Source organism: Epargyreus clarus, unplaced genomic scaffold (assembly GCF_041222505.1).
Source record: "Epargyreus clarus isolate Ecla_fem2 unplaced genomic scaffold, WU_Ecla_fem_2.2 ptg000019l, whole genome shotgun sequence".
Lineage (NCBI taxonomy): Eukaryota > Metazoa > Arthropoda > Insecta > Lepidoptera > Hesperiidae > Epargyreus > Epargyreus clarus.
This window is the reverse complement of record NW_027332227.1, coordinates 7,126,523-7,151,026: the sequence shown is the minus strand read 5'-3', so window position 1 is coordinate 7,151,026 and position 24,504 is coordinate 7,126,523. Positions and strand designations below refer to the sequence as shown.

The 24,504-nt window shown below is 34.6% G+C and overlaps 1 protein-coding gene across 1 annotated transcript; it reads left to right on the top strand.

Moving 5' to 3' along the window:
* Window positions 1-6,359: 6,359 nt before the first annotated feature.
* On the top strand, window positions 6,360-23,936 carry LOC140750200 (trypsin delta). Its single transcript, XM_073083614.1, has 4 exons — window positions 6,360-6,464; window positions 21,154-21,361; window positions 22,562-22,820; window positions 23,411-23,936. The coding sequence occupies exons 2-4, from the start codon at window positions 21,300-21,302 to the stop codon at window positions 23,711-23,713; spliced, it is 624 nt and encodes a 207-aa protein (XP_072939715.1). The 5' UTR covers window positions 6,360-6,464; window positions 21,154-21,299; the 3' UTR covers window positions 23,714-23,936.
* The last annotated feature ends 568 nt before the right edge of the window (window positions 23,937-24,504 follow it).

The following is a 24,504-nucleotide window of genomic DNA, read 5'->3' as shown; positions in this document are numbered from 1 at the left end:
TATTCATAGAAGTATTGTCTTGTGTTTCCATCAATTAGATTTATAAAAGCTGAATGCCCTAATTATTATAATTAAAAAAAATGCCATATGAGGGAAATAAGATTAAAAGTATATTTTCCATTTGTTTTTTTTAAGATTATAAGTGTCGTTAGTCTGATTAAGCCAGTTCAGTTATTATATAGTTCAGTATTTATTAAAAACTAAATTTAAGATGGATCTATTACGTACAGCCCATAACTACGGTTCTACATATATAAATCACTATACATAACAACAAGAAGTATTTTCTTCGCAATTAAGTAGTGCAACGTCAATCGATTAAAGCGTGGGTTTTCTCGGTCACTTGTGATAGATGATTTGCATAATCGTCTCAGATGCACAACAATAACTACGCCTTCAACATTAGAGGACTTTAAAAGGTAACGTTAAAACTACGTGTAATAAACAAGTGACGTAAGATATATTCCTCTAAGGGTGGGTTGCACCATTTAACGTAAACGCCTAACCAGAAGTCAAATACGGCTACGGTTAAGCAATTGATGGATTGCGTATTTTAATTACGGTTAACAGGATACCATAACTACCACTTAACGTTAACTATTTTGATAGGTTAAAGTTATTGTTTTTGTCAACTTCCATATCTGTCAATGTCGAATAAAAATCGTAGTGACATGGACAGAAATGACATTAATGACAAATAACTTGGTGCAACACTGAATGATTACAATTCATCGCTATTGTCAAAGTAATTGTTATAGTTAACTTTAACGAAACCTTTAAACGGGTCTCTTGTGCTATCCATCCTAAGTTATACTTGTAAGATATGTTTATAAAATACTAGAGCAAGTTCATAAAACAGTAATGACTATGAAGTCACCTCCGGGAGTTCAGAACCATTCAAATTCTGCCCAAAGTTCAAGGTTTATAGTGAAATAAAAGATCAAAACAAATGGTTTTTCAACAACCAATTTGTAATAAAGACGCATAAAATTATTGTTAGCAAATTATTTTTATTATAGTATTATATTAATTAATTATTTGATGTTATTTAGACGATAATACAATTTTTAAAATAATAGAAAATAAACTAATTATTGTTAATTTGTTAGACTGTAGTGCAAGGAGAAATAAAGTTATTAACTTGAGTACTTGATACACTATTGGTATCCAAACACTGTATTGAATATTGTGTTAATATTTATGTTAATACTATGATTGTTAATTTAGTGTCAATATTTTTATGTTTAATCCTAATTAAGAAACCCAATCGTGGGGAGGCGAGGCAATTCTATCACAAGTGTCAACAACAAGTGGGCAACAGTTGCGATTGTTTCAGTATTACCATGCTCAGTCAGCACTATCGTATAGTTTGGTTTGTTCCATATAAATTAAAAATATAAACTAATATATAAATGTTGTTCATGCCTATAATTGGCACTCATACGAACCTTATTATGAATACTACTATAGTGTACTACTAAGTACTATATAATGTATTGTGTGTGTTGCTGTTGACATGTACATAAATAAATAAATAAGTGTCTCTGACTACTCGCCTGGAAGCCCCGAAAATTAGTTTTAAGGATTTTTCTTAAATAAATGCATTTTTAATTTATTTTTAGTTCGAAGCATTGGTTTTATCCATTTTTTAATACTATAAACTTTAACGCGATATAACGGAACGGCTGTTTTGACAGATAATAAATATGGCGGAATATTTTATTAAAGGACTGGACATTATTGTAATTAATTGTCGCGTGAATGATAGTGTAAATAGTAATGAATTCGTTAATAAATGACGCTTTTAAATTTTACATTAGCGGCAAGCGATGAATAAATAATTGGCCAAGTGCGAGTCGAATACGCACACGACGGGTTCCGTACCACCATTTTTTTTTGTTTTATTTGTTGTATATGTTAACCATAGATTAGTAAAGATTACTTGCTCCTAACAAGAAAATGTACCCTTTTGATAATTGTCACTCTCATCTATTTTCGTGTTTGAAAAATATTTATAAAATGTAGTTTTTAGATCATTTAAGAATGAAACGATATTCCTTCGCACTTTTTCTTCGATTTCGTGGCTTAACTGCGCATTATTTCGCGTAAATTACACCGTGACAGCCATTAAACGGCTGACAGAATTGTCAGCCGTTTAAGTCATTTAATGGCTTCCTTAAAATTACAAGGCGGTGAGATATCTATACTTATCAATGATGTTAACATAGCAGCCATAGATATAAATGCATTATGAACTATTTTGGCTTAATAGATAAACCGAAAAACCCCGAGAAATAGTGATTTCTTGGATCTATCTTTATTCACAACTTTTTTATTTTTAGTGGGTATTTGTTGATATAGCGGTCAATGTTATCAACCCTGGAAAAATATGAAGTGTCTACATATTTCGGTTCAAGAGTTGGAGCTCTCTGACGGATAGAGAGACAGGAGGCTTAGTCTTTCACTAACCCGTTTTTACCCTTTGGGTACGGAACCCTAATAAAATAGCCATGTTCGATGAAATATGAGCCCGCAGATTCAATTGAATTGAGCGGAAATTTGAACAAGGATGTTTTGTTGATGTTGGATTTTATTTTTACTGAAAGTCTAAACAAATCATCGTTAAGTAAGTAAGCCACTTGCATTCAGGTGAAATTGGATAACACGTTTGAAATTAAGACATTGCCATTCATGGATGATGCCATTTTAAATTAATTTATGAGGAATATTTGTCTGAATGCCTCATTGTTCAGTTGTCTACATAAAAGTGAAAATACGTAATTAAGTTTTATTTGTTTGTGCTGTTAATTTTAGCATTTTTAAAGATTGGAGTAAAAACGAGCTGCAGTCCACCTGATGGTAAGTGGTCACTGCCCATCGACATGTTTAATGAATTTCATATAGAACAGAGTTTCTACCTGAAGCCGTTCCCAGTGTTACGCATAATTCTAGCGTTACGCAGTTCTTGTGTCTCGGTGAAATATGTGGATGCCGACTAACTTACATGATCTGTAATTTACTTTAAATAGAAATTCAAATGTGTATAAAGACGGCGACGCATGTCCATGTGTTGCAGGGACCATTTACCATTAATCCATCTATCGTTCGTTTGCTTAAGTAAGGCAGACATACTTTCTCAACGGGTTCCAGCTTATTTCTTAGGTGTAGCGGCGCATTTGTGGCCGAACTTAGTTAGGAATCGAATCCTATCTGGGATTGATATCCATGGGCGGTAGTAGCCGCTCATGAATATCAACCCATAAGCCGCATAAGGTGGACTACATGCTCGTCCGCTACTCCTATATAATAAAAAAATTAAATCTTGATCAAGCGATAGTCACACGCTCGGTCACTGAGGCAATTGACCAAGAGAGTAACACAAAATGTCAGTCAGCTAATGCAATAGGCTGTGACTCCACTAAATGCCATTAGATTTACCTACAATAATAGCAGCGTATTGTGTGACGTGATTGATGATTGACCGACTTGCATAACAAAGGAGGTGTACACATAGGACAAGTGGATTTACCGGTTGGACTTTTTGCATTGGCTGATAGAAAGTTTGTCGATACCTTGTTAATATGCTGTGTTCATATCTGTTATCTAGAGCTATTTATAACTTTTATATTTATAGGTACTATATTGATGTAAAAAAATCTCAAAGGTATGTAAAGTCTACCAATACGCACTTGGCCAGCGCGGTGGACTATGGCCTAATCCTTCTCATTATGACAGGAGATCCGGGCCCAGCAGTGGGACAGTAATGGGTTGATGATGATGATGATGACGATGGTGATATTGAGGTCTCATAGTTCAAAATTAACGTCGAGTAAAGTGTAGTTTGTAAGAAATGCTTTAAAGGTATTATAGTACCTAGCTGTGTATTTTTTTTAAGAAATTGTAGTGGCAAATATTGTGTAGCCCATGAAATGATAATACTTTGTAAACTCTATGGTTAGGGATTACCACCGCTTATAGACAAGTAATTAAACTAAAAAGAAGCTTGGAGTTCTTCCTGAATTCTATAACTAAGTTGTGAAGCATTATGTCTATCCGCTATCCCAGCCCTCTAATCAAAAACATACCAGAGTCAAATGTGTGACACTGATACCACCAGCTGAACTATAAAGAATGATACCAATTTTCAGTGATCTACAAATATTACACAACTTGTGATATGTATTAGAATAATTGTATATGTTTTTGGTGTCACCAACTACAAATATCACAGAAAAATACTTGTGATATGTATTATAAATGATAGTCTACCCTACGGTTTAAACCACTCAATCTTAGCCTTGGGCAGTTGTTTACGGATTGCACGGCTATTCTTTCATCGACACCTCGACAATTGTGCTAGTCAAAATATACGCGACCTTGTCTTTATTCAATTAGTTACAGTTACTACACCTAAGTTTATTCCTTGTAATATTACAGTATAAGTTATATATGTTGTAATTACCTTCGCTGCGCTCCCCATAAGTCATTTGCAAAAACTTGTCTAAGTTACGTCATCACATTGGTTTAATCCTTTCCACGATTAGGCAAAGAATGTATCAATCTAAGATAGGAACCTTAGCTAGAGAATTATTCAAACAGGAGTCTGACTGCCTAAAAATATATTTCACAATTCAGACGAATGATATAATACCTCAGGTGTTAAAATCTGACAAGCCGTTTGGGTTGCAGGGCTTGCCAAAGAATAAGATATACGAGTACAATTATACATACATACTATTATATACATACATAAAGATCCTTCTTTTTTGGGAAGTCTTTCTTGGGGATTACTGGATATTGTTAATTTGTGTATTACTTATTAAATTTATGATGTTAAGTGTAGTCAAGTAGGCAAACTTACGAATAAGTAAGAAATTTAAATGTTAGTTTATACGTAATCGGAAAGGTTTTGTCAATATATTATATACGTACCGTTAGTTATCAATATAACTATTATCAGATTTAAATATGAATGTCATCCTAAAAAATTGATATAAAATAAAACCATATTAAAATAAATAGGCTTCTGTAAATATTTGAATTAAACGAAAGGTTTTGTGGCTAGCGTGGTCCGTGATATATTAAATCCATTATTATAATATTATAGAGCCATTAAGCCAGTAATTTAAAGCTTGACAGTTTAACTGCATAACTGCATTACTTGCGGGTTACATTATAAGAAATAACTCTCGCTGTGCGGAATTTTATATTGCAGAAATATTTATATTATGATAGAGTTGGGTAAGCATGATGTATGGAGGACAAAATGTTTTGCGTGATGCGGTGAGCATACCAATCTAACACACAGAAGGTTCCGGGTTCAATTCACAGCCATTAATAAAATTTCAGTTCCCGATTTGGGTGGTTGTATACTTGGTTGTATTAATAAGACAGTGTGGAGACAATTTTTCCGACGCGTTCCAACATAGTCATCAGGGGTATCAATGGCAAATAGCGATTTTTATTATGTACTATTCTGTATTGAGGGTGGACGGGGTGGACCTTTACACTAAAAGTGTGTCGCGTGACTCTACCAGCGCTCTAGTAACACGATTTATAAATTGAATACCAAAACTCTAGATTTTAGGTAAAACCCATGGCACTTATATTATCCATGAAAGTCCTGTTAAAATCGATTCAGTCCTTTCCACTGTTATTTCGTACAAATTTAAAGACATTTTTTTCATACCCGCCAAATCAAAATTATAAAACGAAAACAATGAAACTAATTAAATATTTTATTATTATGTGCAAAAATCATCATGAAAATATCATATGAGCAACGGCAGTTTCGCATCACAGACAGACGTTCAATTTTATTTATTTGTACAGATAACTAAATACGTAATGAGCTGGGAACGTGGTAGTGATCGAGCGGCCATTGTCCGTGCTCCAGGCGCTTCGATGACCAGCCACACCAGACCCCTAACCTCACATTCCTCCGACACTCATTACGTACAAACACGTCGCTTTGAGCGTTTGTCCACCGCCGCCGTCACTGGGCCGTCACCAACGAGATGACGACGCCTAAGTAGCGGTAACATTTACTATAGCCGCGTGTCCACCACATCCGTCACCCGAGCACCGTCAATCCCTGCCAAAATTTCATGTAGATCTGCGCGACCGCTAGATCAGCAACCGAGATTTTGCCGGGCCTATGTGCCGACAATATACAACACATTTGAACTTGTCCACACACTGCCGTCAGCTGAATTAGTTTGTCCAGCGGTTGAACCGGCGATTTCGGTCGCGGTAGACAATCGATCGCCGTCACGTCATATTAAAGTCGGCCTGAAATAATCTTGTTCTCTCTGACGGTCCGGTGACGGCGGCGGTGGACAAACGCCCTAACAATATTAAGAGGTCTAAACAAACCGGCAGTGTAGTGTAGGAAAGTATCGAAAGGCGGAACGCAGCGATTGAAAAATAGAAAACGTGTGGTGCCAACGATGTTCTACATACACGTATGTAAATACCGACTGTCACTTAACGTTAGAAACTTGTATTGTTGTTTTATAATATGAACTGAAAGGATGGACGGACAAAAACGCTTTACATTCTAAAATAAATGGTCACATTGGTTTCACACAATGGTCAAATTACTTTATTTAAACTTATATTATTTTTAATTTGAATTACTTGAATGTTTTTCTTTACAAAAATAAATAATAACTCTTCATATTTTATATGATGTTTCGACTCACATAACCCCATAATGAATTTTCCTGTGGCTACAGTAAAATCTTATTGAGTTAATAAACACCCAAAAATATTTAGCGGGAAGCAAACTGAAATGTGGTAATCAGTCTAAATATTACCAACCAATAATTATTGAATAAAACCAACTAACATCTGTTTCTACTTAAAAACTGAAAGTGAACAAATCATAAACGAATTTCAAAAAAATAATCTTTATTTGATAAATATTCACAAAATGTGCTAACAAGCTAAACGGTACACTGCGCTCCATTAGAAATTGATCTCGTGGTAATAGCGTGATAGTATGAGGAGACATCGCAGCTGACATGCACCACATAACGTGTGCGCAGAAGATAGCGAAACCTAATGCAAGTACCACGTAAACTACAGACTGCACCGCTCTATAAACGCATTATTTTTAATATTGAGCGAACGAGAACCTCACCCGATGGTCAATGTTTCCAGCCGCCCATGGATATTTGTAGTGAATCTCGGATAAGATTAGAGTCCTCCCTGAGGTCAGCCACAGATGCATTGCTAGTCCTGATGATTAAGTTGGAACGCGCAGATAAGTATGTCTTTCATATTACACCTATATTTGTGCCGGCTGATTGGCGTATGAGACGACTATCTTAGTTAAGCTTAAACTGTATACTAACAATAAACCAAACCTAGTCTGACATAAATTTTATTATTATTACTAGTTCTCAGGAGTTACAACGCACCTGTGATCAGCTTCAGGTAAAACCTGCTGCGAATGTAGTTAGTTTTATAAAAGAACTATTTCAAATAAAACCTACGCATATAAACATATGTATGTAAATGTGTACCACTTTCAATACTATCTAGTCACATATCTAGATAAATATTTGCTACTGCACGATCGAGGACGTCACTTATCATTGGCTGACTAATTAGTTGTACTGTGTGGCAGGTGAAGGTACGTCGGGCCATCTAGGCACCTTGCAAGTACAAAACAAAGAGTACGCTTAATCGTGTCATTTCTGATCATAGTTTATTAAAAAGTTAATAGTTTGTGGCACTCTTATATAGTATTGGCTTTTTACATAGGCCGTGGAAGTGCGTTTTGAAATATCTATAAAACGCATTATTGTTTATGCAGTGAAAACACCTTTTTAAATTAGCATAATTAAAGGATGTTGACCTACTTCGACCCACATATGTACATATTATGTGGGTCTCATTTGAAGCTGAGTTTGCACCTCAGACCTGCCTTTGAAATACCTTAAGTATAACAAAATAGGGAGTAACTAAAAATCACATATATTTTTTATTACTACTCGTACACAAATCTTATTCAAAAAAAAATTTTCTCAGATTTCTCCTAGCTTGTAAATGTGAGTTATTTATAATTTCCTTAAGTAGTGCATGCGTCACCAACTATCGATTTAAATAAAACGATAATTTTAAAACGTTTATAATTTAGGGCCTTTCTAGCAATAATTCCACGTGTTTATGAACACTGGAAGTATAACTTAAGTACAAACAAAATCTTATTCAATAATACAGCATGTTATGTAATTTCTTAAAGAAAATATTTTTAATAAAATTATTAAATAAAAAGCGCAAAGTCGAAACACATCGTAGTCGCAATGTCAAAGTTATCTAACACGTATTTCTTTACGCTCACTACCTTGGTACGAATAAACACAATGGCAGAGCCATAAATAGGAAATCGCCGCTCCAGTGGTTCGAATAATTCACTAAGAACCCCAGTTTCACATGAAAATCGCAATTCTGTATGCAAATTGAAGTACAGTAGCAACATAACAAAATTATTTTTTCATTTACACTTGAGCGCTGGGCGTCCGTATTCAGCTTTGATACGAAACTTAAAATGGCGTTTGGTTTATGAAGTGTCTGACCCATTTCTTTTAAGCTTTGTCACTTGCATCAAATTGGGATGCGAAAGATAGAATTGCTTAATTAGATCATGTTTTTCTCTTCAATTACTTAATACTTTTTTAATTTTATTCTCTCCCTTTATACTTAGATCTTAAATAACCTTAGAGTTAAGTTAAAACTGGTAGAGTTCTTAGTGGCTCAATAGTGGCAGCACCACGGTCACATCAGTTTCAACAGCAGCAGTGCAGCACTACTGTATTATATCGCGCGATACGTACACCTTAATTAGATTAAATTATTTATTATATGTCATATGAATTCGTAATAAAATCTTAGAATATAAAAATGAAGCCGAAGACGTATAAAAAGTATACTTATTTTGACTTTAAGATTAGAAGCGAATATTGGTTTGTAGTATTTCGTAACTGATCTACAAGTGAATGAATGAAAATGATCGCAGTTAACTACTTCGATATCTCCATGATTCGGAAGGCATGTCAACCCTTCGATGTCGGTTGTCATCATTAATCGGTAGCTATAATTAAATCTTGTCAGTGGTCTCAGGTCTCAGGTTTGTAAAACATCCGACAGGGATTAGCCACCAACCCGTACCTCTTATAATCCGAATTGAAACAGTGATATGGAGTAGCTCCAGTCCTCCCCGACTTGTGAAATTCGTACTTGGAAGTAGTACATAAAAATGTTCCCAGCCCTCACTACGCAATATAATAGTAGAGAAGATTTTCAAAATTAAGTTTCAATTCTATCTACGGACTCTACTTGTTTTAAATAACGGGCCATGGCAGACAATATCATATTTTTTCTTCAATCTTGCATCACAGTAGATATAAATACGTTAATATACATTATATTGTATATTTTAAAATACATTGTATACATTATACATTATATATTGTACATCACAGTATTTAAATACGATTTTTCTACTAAGGCATGTGTCTGTCACTCTGTCGGTCGCTATAAAAGAATCCTTACAATTAAAACGCGGTATGAGCGGCATCTAAATTCATATTCATATTCTTCTATTCAAATAAACATAAAAAACGTCACTAATTTGGATACGCACACAAACAGGAAGCCTTAACAAACAATTGGCGTGTTAGAATGAACAAAGACACATAAATATTCAACACATGGTCTTCCTAAGCACTGATTATATGCAATCGTTGATCAATAATCACAAGATTAGCTAATCTTAATCTTAGATCAAGAACACTTAATACAAAAAGATCTATTGTTATGATCAACTACTTGTTTTTTCATGTACAATTAGTGAAGTAAACAGATATACATATGTATAAACTACAATGATTGTGTATGATCTTTTTATGAAGTAGAAGCATTTGCAGGTCTAATTCAGTAGCACAAGCGCCCAGTCCTTAGTAGATAATCAGGGATCAAAGGCAAAAGCATTTAAGTACAGTTCCAGGCAGGACTTTAATCCTATTTGCCATCATTAGGACAAGCCCAAGTACGCCAATGACCAATTACCATCTGGAAGATTGCATATTTCAGATTCATAAAAAATAGGACGGACATAGAGTAATGCCAATCCTAGAGACTAAAGTGAAATGTTTCAAATGAGGAAGCTTGACCACGCCTTTCCATCACAAATATAATACCTCAATCTTAGGGTAGCAGTAGATAGGGTAGTCAAAATAAATCTGACTTTGTGTCATTACACCGATTACGAAAATCTCTATCAAACTTGTCTAAGGTCGGATTACGAAACATACGAGGTTTAACGCTTCACATTAACAACATTTCCTTACCGGAACCGCGCATTATCCCTGTTAACATGCTTCAGAATAAATTATTTTAATAACACTAATTCCGACATGAAGTAGCATTGCATAATTAGGCAGAATAATGATATGACCGAAATGCCAAATTACTGTCAATATAATGTCCACTAAAGTCGCAATAATGATAACGCGAACAACTTGTTGGACATCTGATACTCGATTTGGATTGTGGTACAAGGTAAAAAATGTCTCAAAAAATATTTTTTGTAAACGCACATGTCAGTATAACTTTCGAAAAAATCTTCACTTTACCTTGACGGTTCTTGATTAGCTTTATTTTATTCTGAGTACCTAATGCTCATATTAAGTTATTTAATATTAACAATTATAGAGTTTTTTTTTAAATTAAACAGTAAATGATCAAGCAGTCTCACATTATTGTTTAAAAACTAAAACCCACGCTAAAATCACACAAGTAAAATCGTTAATCCTGATTCCTGGCGATCCTGATGAGGAGAATGGGATAAAATTATAAAATCGTGTAGTGTCATCGGTTCTTGATAATTGTTCCAAATTTTTAATTAATCGGGCCGTTCAAAGTGGGTAAAAATCGAGTTCAAAGACTCCATTACATACATACGTAGATACAACCCAAGGTAATAAAAGCGCGTTAAAAATACAAACAATTTTTTTTCTGGGATGAAGATCATTTTCTTTTTATTTCATATTATGATGAACATGACTTCCATGAATTCCATACCTACGCATTGAACATTACGTTAATTGTACTTTGCCATAGTTAATGTTTTAAATATTTATATGTCATTCATGTTACCACTTTAAACGGCGGTCCCCTATATTTAATAAATCTAATCGACCAATGGAAACTTGAGAGAATATCGTAATGTGTATTGTGACTACGATTTTTAATTGTCATTGTTTGAATATAATAAGTGAACTTAATTAAGGTATAACAAGTCATTAGCATATTCCCTGTTATCGCTTATGACATGGACTAAAAGTAAATTTTGATTTCTTGTAATAAAAAAAAGGTTTAACTAACGAGTGTCTGTGTGTCCTATTAAAACACCGATAAGTCGAAAAACAATAAACACTGGAACTTAAATAATATTTTCTAATTTATTGCTGAATTTCTCCTTTATTTTGTTTTGAGTTATGACTTAAATTCGGTATTCGTTTTCATAAATAACGAAAAAAACCTATAACAAATTACAATATACAGTTTTTGTTCTAATAAACATGTGTAATAAACATCCTGTTTCGAAACTGACTTCACATTTTTCACGCTTCGCTTCTAACTTAGACTGGTCGCGTCCGAGCGGTTAGAAGTCGGCCGTCAAATCACCGATACCACTCGTCCTTCACGGTTGAGCAGCGCTGACGCCACGCGACTTACAATAAAATGGAAACCGTTTATGAATATGTTATTGCGAACAACAATAATACGATTATTTTTAGAAATGGAAAATCGATTTACATGGAACGGACGGTTTTATGGAAGGTATTACCAGTTGATGAAAAGTAACTTATGATTTTTGGAAGTTAAATATATTACGTAACTTGTTTTCTTACAATGACAAAAAATATTTTGCCAGAGACATATAGCTGCACGTAGATACATGCAAATGAGTCCAATGAATTAATAAGTAAGTAATTGGATGTGTTTAGTAATGACCTCAGAAGCTCTACATGTGCCAAGTGAACGCTAAAGTGGGCCACTAAATAAAAATCACATAGGTATTCCCTACCCACCCATCAAGCGATTGGGTACTTTCTAAACTACTATCCATCGCCAGAAAAATAAAAACAACTTTTTTTTATATTATAGGAGGGGGGGCGGGGGGGGGGGGGCAGACGAGTATGCAGTCCACCTGATGGTAAGTGGCTACTGCCACCCATGGACATCTGTAATCAACCCCAGATAGGATTAGATATTCCTACCTGAGGTCAGCCACAGATGCGCTGCTACCCCTGAGGACTAAGCTGGAACGCCTCGGAAATGTCTGTCTCCCTTACCACACCCTTCGAACCGGAACACAGCAGCGCCAACACTGCTGTTATTAGGTAGAAATAGGTGTGGCGGTGGTGCCGCCGGAGTCGAACCACAAAGGGTTCTACCACCTTCAAACACTTAGTGCTGTTTTTGAAATCGGTTAAAACAATGCACCTATTTATAGAACTAGAAAATCTTATATATTTAACCGTGTTCTACGTAAGCGACAGTCGCGTGATGTGGTGTAATAAACGACGCCTTTTTATGCTTTTCTAATATTGTAAGAATCTTTATGCTTCGCATACACATTTCTCGAGTGTGACTGATTTTGCATGCGAGAATGAGGAAATCAGATTACGGGTTAAGGCGATTTAAAAGTACAATTACATACCTACTGCAATATTTATATTCTAATATAACTAGATATACCTAATAAATATAAAACATAGATGGAATATTTTATGAAATATATATCGATCTTTCTAATAATTAAGCGTAAGAATTTTGGAAGGCAGTAACACTAAGAGTTTGTATAACTGACGATTCTTTTTATTTCAATTTAGTTATAATACTATCGCAGTTACGTCGCCACTCCTGTACCCTTACCATGAGTTTTCATGTTTTGACAAATATGACTGTTTTGGTGACTAAGGTGACTAAGGTGGCCACCTTATATGTAAGTTAGTCGTCATCCCCAATTTTCCACGCAAACACAAGTGGCACAATTAAAGTGGCGTTGGTGTCCTTCTTCGAAACATACCAGTTCAGCCTTCCAAAATTAAATAGAAAATTCAAACAACTTATTTTGCAATTAGTTCATGACGCATGCAATGTTTTCTTACTAGTTAATGTTGTTTTTCGTGTATAAAATACTTCAGTTAATAGCTTATTCTTCCTATTGTAACCTTAACCCTGTAGCAGATCTGACGTCGCCTCGTCACGTCATTCAAGTGTAAACGGCACTTGTTTGAGCAATCCCGTTGTTGTTACAATAGATCTTTGTTTTTATACAACAGCTATATACTTGTTAGAACAGCAATAACTACGTTGACGTAACTTTAATCGTCAATGGTCGGTACTGTGCCCTTAGTATGAGTTTTTACAAAAATATCTGTTTTTGTTTTTGTTTCCGTATTTGCCCATATACTTACAATCAGCGCCCCTAGCAGACTGTATCAGAACTGATTGGAAATATATAGGAAATACGTAATATAAAACAAAAACAGTCATTTTTGTCGAAACGTAAAAACTCATACTAAGGGTACTGGTAGAATTAAATGCATTAAATGCAAGCATGACAGGAATATTTATTATAATTTGCACTGAGTGTCTAGCTTTTTGTATCATCCTAGTATAATTATAGTATAATGAATATAAAAACCATTATAGCCACATAAAACAATTTTTATTTTTCTTACTGTTAAATAACTTACATACTAGTAAGAAAATCAAAGAAACTAAATAGCTTTTGATCAAATAATAGCATTATTATATTATGTTTATTTTTTAACTAATTAGATTAAATTAATATACGAATAGAAATTAAGTTTCACCATTATTAGTGTTATATGTCACTACTTCCTTATCTATTTATTACAGTTTTTGTCAAAATATTCATTGTAACCTCAAAATAATAAAATGACAACACATTTCTAGGTAAGCGCGAACAGTTCAACACGAAAGCTGCCTTACAAGTCCTGAGTACATAAATTGGACTGGACCGGTACAATCGAGTACAATTCGGTCTACGATTTGAATGTGTGTGATCCAGGAAGCGAAAGGTCTTTGGCTCCCTACGGTATGCGCTGCGTGGGCGCTGGCTCCCATGCACTCCATTGATTTAACGAACGCTATCTTATCTCCAATAAGCCTATTACCCTCTGTATACGTTTTTGTTACGTTTGGGGCTACTTTGTTACGAATAAATGTTATTTTATCGGTGTTAATAGCGGGTTTAATTTCGTAACGCTTGGGCGATGATTACGTCAAAGTAAAGTGATAACCATTAAAGATCATAAAAACTTATATTTTTAAAAAATAGTTACATAATCAAAAGTTTTACAGCGGTAATTTTAGTTATAGAATTTATTATGTACGCATCATTTGATAAAAATAACATAACCAAACACAAAAATATTTAATTTTTTTATGCAAAAATCGCCTCCTTTTTAAAATATGATGAAATATTTCCATATTAGTACAATTACGGCAAAGTTTCATACTAACAAATCGATAATACTCACCAAATCCCACTAAAATTCCCTTTAGTAATTAATTACTAATAAGTAATACATAATGCGGCCGAAAATAAATTTATCTTAAATACCTAACAGTGTTATAACAACCTAGGCACCGATATAATCAAGTTGTCATTGAATCCTAAGCGGAAAAAATGAACACAATACCGCAATTTTATTTGCGTTCAGTACACAGCACGTGTATTATTTACGCAACATAGGTACCTACACTGAGAATCCTCGAGTGATATCCGTATTAGCAAACTGCGCATGATTAACCAATCAGTATAGCTTTATGTGGGCAAGATCTTCCATTGAATCTTTAAAAAAGGAAGAAGGAAGTATCTATTGATTTTATGAACTGCGTCAAAAATTCTGTAAAAAAGTATTCGAATTTTTGATTAGAAATTACTGATTAGTATACTTAGAAATTACTGATACAGTAGCTAGCTGAATTCTTACCACTTAATTTGCATTTGGAACAGTTTTAGAATTTGTTGTTATAATGTGCATAGAAATAACAGTTTCGTCCGTTTAGCTACATAATGCAAAAATATGTTTTTGTACGAAATATTTTTTTACTAAGGATTTTTCTTAATACTCTTCTTCGCGACATAAATAAATCGTAAGTATAATATCAAAACACACGTTCGTGTGTTAGGTATAATAAACATGCAAGTTACCTACGTGTTAATATTTATCGCGTAGTTAGTAACAATATCACTGAACGCGCCGATAACACAGTCAACAACACGAGTCTTATCAGCCGGTCTTAGCTATTTGATAATAGATGGCAGCACAGGGCTGTATCTTAAGCGTATTTTTATACGAATAAAAATATGTTAATTGAACGTATACCGTAATGCCTAGTAGAATGGAAAGTATCTTATTGCGTATGTACGCATATTTATTATTCGTTCCAGGAATAAAGTAAGTAAATAAATTAATAATTATAAGTAAGTGTTACATTACCCAGAAAAAAAATTGATGATTTTAACATAAAATAAAGTTGCCTGTGATGAGTTGATAATATCATGAGTTTTTCGTAAACACAATATTAATAAAATATATAGTTACTTTTAGTTTTCAAGATTATCTGAGTATGAGAAATTAATGATCACTTGCTTAAACTGTGAAGAAGATTGATAGGAAAATTGTACTTTGAGAGTTCTGAAAATAAAATGTTTTCAAGGTTTTGTGAAGTCATAACCTGGCTAGCGCGATGGACTATGCCCTGATCCCCTCTCATTCTGAGAGGAGACCCGTGATAAGCAATGGAACAATAAAGGGTCGAGTATTCGATATTCATCAGACAGTGCGTAAAAAATTAATAGATTAGTAAAGATACTTCGCCGCCTTGAAATTGAATGAAGCCACAAAAGGTTGATTTGTCACATATTTTTTTGAATTCTTGACAAATAAAAGCATTTACAGAGAAAAATTACGAATTAATAACTAATACTGCGTAATTAATATAAACAATAAATAAGTATTTCAAATATTTTAGGGACATTTTAGCACGGAGACGTGGAAAAAAAATATGCTACAATTTCAATTCTCAAAACTAGTTACATTTTCTTGTGAGGAGTGAGTAATCTTTACTAATCTATGAGAAAAACATGGAGATTAGTAATCTAACCAAAGTGTGGATCGGCGCGTGCTGGTAGAACATAACCGAATGCTTCTCAATCCGATTTTAATGTTTCCATAAATTTCCTGAGCCCAGGACATCGGGTTGATTGCCGATAAAACCTCAGCTCCAACGACTGTAACATATTAAATCGCTATTAATATAATTTGCACGTTTTTATGGCCACCAAGTTTATATACGAACAAGTAATAATCCAAAATTGTGGACAGGATTCATGTTTCATTCGAACGGCACTTTTAAAGTGTAATGTCTCAATTTGGAAGTGTTTTAATATTATTTCGGACACTTTATGTTGAATGCTAATAAAATTCCACGTTAAAGTCTAATAAGGCGTTATTTGTTACAGTTATTGAGGAAAATAAATACTTAGGTACCTACGAACGATTGTTGATAATAATTTGGTAACATTTTTATATTTAGGATAATTATGTTATTGTACAATTCGTTATCAAATAGGTAGGTTAGATTAGCGAAATAGGGACTTGCTATAATAATACCGCACGTAGGTACCACAACATTGGTTTAAAATTTAGATATACACTAGTGTTGCCCGCGGCTTCGCCCACATTTTAAAGAAATAATATGACATACAAAAACGGAAAATTTGTACCTGCATTGGAATGACAGCGGTGCCATCTGTCGAAAATTGGTCTTACCAACTCCCAAACCCTCGTGGGCAACAACTTTGCTACAGATCATCACTTGATCAAATGCATAGTTTCCGATGCTATAACTACTTACGAATTAAAAATTAATTAAAAAAACCTTTTCCCACGGACTAAATCGTGAATCTAAACCATTCTCAAGTCCCCTTGAACACACACAACAAATTTCATCAAAATCAGCCCAGTCGTTTAGGAGGAGTTCAGTGACATACACACGCACATAAGAAATATATATATATATATAAAGATTTTTGAAACTTCATATAGATGTCACATTATAAACTTATATACTACTAGCTGACCCGAAAAAATGTTAAGGGTGAACAACCCTTATCATTTAGGGGTATGAAAAATAGATAGTAGCCGATTCTCAGACCTACTGAATATGCATAGCAAATTTGGTGAAAAACGACAAAGCCGTTTCGGAGGAGTACAGTAACTAACATTGTGACACGAGAATTTTATACATAAGATATAGTGTAAGACTGATTTAAATTTAAATGTAAATAAGTTAATTTAGAAAAGCAATAACGCGAGCGACGCCGCGAGCGGTGCTTTTTTTTAAATAAAGATTTTCAACCGTAGTTACAGGTATTTAAATCATTTACTTTTTTTTTATAATATAGGAGTAGAAGACGAGCATGCAGTCCACCTGATGGTAAGTGGCTACTGCCGCCCATGGACATCTGTAATCAACCTCAGATAGGATTAGATATTCCTACCTGAGGTCGGCCACAGATGCGCCGCTACCCCTGAGGACTAAGCTGGAACGCCTCGGAAAAGTCTGTCTCCAAATACTTTTCGGAATACAGACTAACAGTCCTTGTAATATTAATAAATATATACAGTACCTACGTAATTCAAAGTACCTTTGTAATGAAATTATGACGAAGTGTGATAAACATTAAATTATTGAATGAAATTAAATGAGAATCATTTTCTTGAAAGTTCCAATGTAACGTAGATATAATATTTCGCTCGCTTTGAAGTCATCTTGGTGACGTAAACCAGTTTTCCGAGAAATTTTATAGGCCGTCGAAGGAAGCGGAAAATAGGTCGAAATTTTCCGGGAATTTTTTGTTCTAACGTTATGCTGAAAAAGAGAGTTACCAAAGCACAATAAATGAAATATGAAATAAGAATAAATGTATTTATCTGAACAAAAATCGAATATAGAGTTTACTCAATATTACTAAAAGCAGTGATAGCCTAGTGGTTAAGAAACGCGGCCTCTCGATCAAGGGGTCCGAGGTTCAAATCCCAGCACGCACCTCTGATTTTCAAATTTATGTGCGTATTAGAAATTAATTATCACTTGCTTAAACGGTGCAGGAAAACATCGTGAGGAAACCTGCATACCTGAGAGATTTATAAAAAAAAATCTTAAAGGTATGTGAAGTCTACCAATACGCACTTGGCCAGCGCGGTGGACTATGGCCTAATCCTTCTCATTCTGAGAGGAGACCCGTGCCCAGCAGTGGGACAGTAATGGGTTGATGATGAAATATACCTTAGTCCTCAAGGACTGCAATGCGTCTGAGGCTGAATCAGGTAGTATTACAATTTTATTTGGCGTTGATTAAAGTTGACCATTAGTACCAATAACCACTTGTAATCAAACCTGTATACTCATTTTTTAATCCTATAATATAAAGTTGGTATAATATTTTTTTTGCAGTCCGACTGCCACCGCAACGTGGAACAGGTCTTCATTGGCTTTAACAGGTCTCTAATAGAAGTACCATCCAAGTCCGAAGGAGACAGACATTTATCAATCACTATTACTTACGAGTACATATTATTTTTGTTTATACAATTGTTTGTAAAACAGAATATTTAGAATGAGTCATCTATGTAGGTACATTCACTATCTGTTCTCAAATATAATATGTTTATCTACCACAGAAAATACTTACAAAGCACGTCATTGGTAATTCCAGATTTGCTTATCGACGTACCCAACTCAAAAATCGTAAGGCTGGGTACTAATTACCGAGCTGTAACTGTAACCGAAGCGATGCAGTAACGTGTTCTAATGTTGCACGCTCGCGACGTCTAGCAAGTGACTTGCACCCACTCATGTGATAATAACAGTGTTAAAAGGCTATTGTCCCGTTTTGGTTTGCAGGGTGAGGTAAGGGAAACATACTTTTCCAAGGCGTTTCAGCTTAGTCCTCAGGGGTAGCGGCGCATCTATGGCCAACCTCAGGTAGGTATCCTATATTATCTGGGGTTGATTACAGATGTCCATGGGCGGTAGTGGCCGCTTACCATCAGGTGGACTGCATGATCGTCTGCTACTCTTACGTTAAAAAATAACTCACTGCGAGCCGGTCGCGGCATGCTCGCGATTTACTTACAATGTACAAAGTATTGTTTTTAGTTACAGTAACTAAAACTGTTACAGTTACGTTCGCCAGTGGGTGCACGGCTTTATGAATTACACGACTCGTGGGAAGTACGTAATGGGATTCACATAGTAGCTTAATCGCCAATATTGATACTAAATTATATAGTCATTATGTAGCCAGCGTAATAAGAGTAGGTTAGCTGATTCATCGCTTCATACTCGTTATATCGGTCGCGTATGTACAATTGTCGTATTTTGGCATATGTTTTATGGGATGCCACGCCTTTTCATAGTAAATCTATGAACTGATTTTCGTTATAAAAATTCTAGAATATCCTTTTCATGTTCTCTAGATTTACATTTGTAAATAACAATCTTGTTTACTTTTATAATTAGGTATGAACCTATCTACCTACTCTAAAATATTAATTACATTTTTTTAAATTATATCTTCTCTTCTTTTTATTGTTCATCCGTTCTTTTCTCATTTCCTTTAATTTTTTTAAGATTTTGAAATTTTAAGGACGAATTTTCAAAATCCTCATCTATTTTCACTTATAGGCTACATATTCTCCTGTTTAGGATACTATTCTTTAATTACATTTAAATCAACTGGAAGTAAATAAATACTAATTGTTTTATTGTATATATTTGCAAGTGATTACAATGTAACGTTACGTATAACATTTGTTTAGTTTCTATTTCCGGCGAATAATGCGTTTCGGATGCCCATTGAATTTTCACTTTTACACAATTAGGTTGTTCCCTGTTTAGTTATGATGCAACAAGTTTAACAATATCGATATATTAGCAGTACCACGGCTTCGCCCGCTTTTTGTTCAATCATAATAAAATATAGCCTATAGCACTCCTGAATAGGTTTCTGATTGTGAAAGAATTTTCATGGTCAGTTCAGAATTTCCGAAGCTTAGCCCCTACAAATAAACAAACAAACAATCAAAGTTTCAAACTTTACCTCTTTATAATATTAGTATAGATATATACTATTTATTTCTACTGCTACTGCTGAAGCGGGATAGCGAAACAAATACGACTCTAATATTACCTTGGGACGATTACAGCAGATGTAGTGACAGTGATCAAGAAGAAGAATCTTCGTTAGCTACTTCCAAAGTCAAAAATATTAATAGTATATGACTTGTGGGCCAAACCTATAACTTTATTAGATAGCAATAATATTATTAGAATGAACGAATTAAAATTATCACGTTTTTTATCATTCAGTTTCTTCGGTAAGCCACGGTTAAACCTAAAGGTATATGGGGTAAACTTCGTATATTTTACTCTCTTCTGGTCAAAATACCAAAAAAATAGGTAAGATTTTGAAAAAAGTCCGAAGTAACTCGTGAAATTTATTTTTATGTTAAATGATTTATTACTATTACTTTCACTGTAACTATTATTTCTATTAGTCAAATAATATTAGTTAAAGTCGGTAAATCTAATACCTTAAAATATTACGAACAAATTGCAAGGTTATTAAGAAAACATCTATCTCTTATCAGCACCTACCTATAATTCTATAGTTTGAGATAAAACCAGCTGATCTTGTATGTCAAAAACAATATCTATATCTTATCCACTGATCATATATTATAGACACTCAAATCTACTCTTCGCTTAGTATATTATTTTCCTAACCGAGATGCATGTATCTGCAATTTTACTTTGTAGTGAGTACATTTGTGAATATCTAAAACTTAATGGTGAAGTTACTGATTTAAACAAATAAGTTCCAATATATTTTGAAATAATTCCCAATATGTAAAAAAATCTCGCAAAGCAATCTGTTTCGATATTGGTAGCAATATTTATAATCTTGATATTTAATTATTCGATTGTATTAGTGTAATATTTGAAACAAATGATTATTTTTCTATTCAGCGCTTTTCGTAGCAACACGATGTTTGCCGGCAACTATCTCACAAGAGGTCACGCAATCTCGTATCGTGAATGGGTATGTTGTGGATATAACTGAGGTGCCGTACCAGGCGTCATTACGGAGGAAAGTCTCGACAGGGTGGGCCCATATGTGTGGTGCTGTTGTCATCGGCTCCAGGACCTTGCTGACTGCTGCACATTGTGTTACTACGTAAGTACTCTCATTTATAATGACCATAACAATCATTAACCCTTTACTTTTTATAATATAGGAGTAGCCAACGAGCATGTATTCCACCTGATGGTAAGTGGTTACTGCCACCCATGGACATCTGTTATCAATCCCAGGGAAAATTTGATTCCTACCCGAGGTCAGACACAGATGCGCTGTTACCCTGAGGACTAAGCTGGAATTCCTCGGAAGAGGATGTCTCCTTACCACACCATTCAAAGCAGAACACAGCAGCGCTTAACACTGCTGTTATTAGGCAGAAATAGGTGTGGCGGTGGTGCCGCCGGAGTCGAACCATAAAGGGTTCAGTCACCGTCTGTCTGAGATATGACCTTTTTTTGAAACCTATCAAACCTTCCAAACCTTTGAGTTTCTTTCAAATTATCAGGCTTCCAAGGGATAATGTATTTAATTTTATGTAAGTTTATATTTTATCTACCTACATAAAATGAAATACCATAAGAAAATAAGATATAATTTAGAAATAAGTCGTTTTTTATCCTTCATAATTTGAATGATTCGGTTTCTATTTTTGTCTTGTAAAACTAATAACGAAAAATTGAAAATAAATAAATCTTCCGTGGGAGTAATACCGTACCCACGCTAGAACTATTTTTATCAACTGTAATATCTACGACTCTTAATTGTAATGCTTAAAAGACTGTTTATCAGTTGATCAAAAGAAGTTTCTTAAAGTTTTAAAAATCGTCATGAGTACTGAGTAAGGCCAATCACGTTTAAAGGCAATTTAAATGTTCATGGAATCACCACTTCAATACCCTTAGTATGGGTTTTTACGTTTTTACAAAAATGACTGCTTTTGTATTTGTTGACGTATTTCCCATATAGTCCCAATCAGTTCTGTTACAATCCGATAGGGGAGCTGATTGGAAATGTTTGGGCAAATAAGTAAACAAACACCAAACAGTCATTTTTGTAAAAACGTAAAAACTCATACTATGGGTACTGATGAGAACTGAAGCGCAAAAAAATATATATATTTCTATTATATTAAAACATTGTTTGACAGAATATTATTTACTTCTTTGTGTTTTCAAGTGTGGATTGATAAACTACAGACACCTTTGATAAAGAACTTTCAGACGTGTAGATTTTCTCACTGTTCCCCTTGACCACTTATTAGATGTAATTCAATCTAAATCCTTTTTTTCTTTTCAGATATATATCCGATCCAAGCATTCTAAGAGTGACTGTTGGGACATCATATCGTTTATCTGGCGGCAAATCTTATGATCTGAAGAGAATCGTCATTCACGAAAGTTATACTTCAGCAACCTTAGAAAATGATATCGCGTTATTAGTAACGCGTAGTGACATGAGCTTTAGTAAAAGTGTTAAAGCTATAAACATTGCGTCAAAGAATTTTAATCTCCCGAATGGTACGGAAGCCCTGGTGTCAGGATTTGGAACTGTTTCGGTGAGTCCAAAATGTAACTTCCACAAACAACTTCAAACCCGAAATAACTAAGAACCCGAAATAACCTCTGCAAAGTACTTAGTTTTTCATAAATATCATATTAGCTGATAAATATTAGAAAGAGGTGTATCACTTTCGAGATGATGTAGCGAAACAAACCAAACATGTAACCAAATGAACATAGCGTTTTGGTCTGAAGTATAAACGTAGACGGTATAATTATTGATGGGGTCTGAAGGGGTCCTCCGTTTAAGCACTCCAAGTGCGAATGTACTTAAAACTAAATATCCCCAAAATGGTTTCTGTTCTACGAAATTTTAGAGGATGATCAAAACGAAAAATTGTGCAAAAAGAGCTCTCCTTCAAAGCCGGCGATGCATTGGCAACTCTGGTGTTGCAAATGCCCATAGGCGACGGTGACTGCTTTCCACCAGGTAGCCCGTCTGCCTTATTAGGCCTTATTAGGTTCTGCCTTACTGCGTTAGGTATAAATAAAAAAAAATGACAAGAGCTTCTCACGTCCACGTTTACAACATGTTTAAAGCTGCTTCACTGATGTAGTAATGATGATTGATGATGATATGTTTCAGTATGAAGGTTCACCATCAGATGTACTCCTAGCTGCTAAGGTCAACATAGTACCTAAAGAGTCGTGTAAACGGTCATATCTGGGTATAGCATCCATCGCAGATGGGATGGTATGTGCAAGCGCAAACAATCCGCCGAGGGACGCCTGCCAAGGAGACTCAGGTGGACCTTTGGTGACTAAGAACGTACTCATCGGAATAGTATCTTGGGGAGAGAAATGCGCAAACCCGGTGTATCCTGGAGTCTACACAAGAGTGTCAGAATATGAATCTTGGATAGTTTCGCGAGTAAACACATACGGCTGATAGTAATTAAAGATAAAGAAAAAAGTGAAAAGGTGAAAGATATTAAATAATAAAAAAGTATATTTGGATGGATGGAATAAAAATTGGCTTGGTTACACATTAATTAAGTTGGTTATAAATATTGAAAATGAAAGTGACAAATAATAACGAATGTGTAATGTTTGTGTAAAGAATGTCAAAATGTAACTTTCTTATCTTAATTAAAACAGCTGCCTTTTACTTAGTTTCATTAGCTTTATATTTAATCAGATAAACTTTGCATTTATGATATGCACTAAACATTTTCATACAAAAAGGTTTTTTTTAACTACAATTCATTTTACTAAATGCCAATTATAGTACATGTACCACTTTCCACAGCATTTACCGAATTGCTCTTTTTAGTACTTATTTTACCTCATCTTTAATTTAAAAATAGAGAAAATTAATTTATTACAAGAATACTTTATAAATACCAGGGTTTGTTGTATAAGATTGAAGTATCAAACAAAAATGCAGTCCATCTGATGGTAAGTAGCCATGGACATCTCAAGTGAAGTGTTTAAAGGTGGTAGAACCCTTTGTGGTTCGACTCCGGCGGCACCACCGCCACACCTAATCTGCCTCATAACAGCAGTGCTAGGCGCTGCTGTGTTCCGTTTTGAAGGGTATGGTAAGGGAGACATACTTTTCCGAGGCGTTCCAGCTTAGTCCTCAGGGGTAGCGGCGCATCTGAAGCCGACCTCAGGTGGGTACTATCTGTTCTATTCTATCTGGGATTGATTACAGATGTCCATGAGCGGCAGTAGACA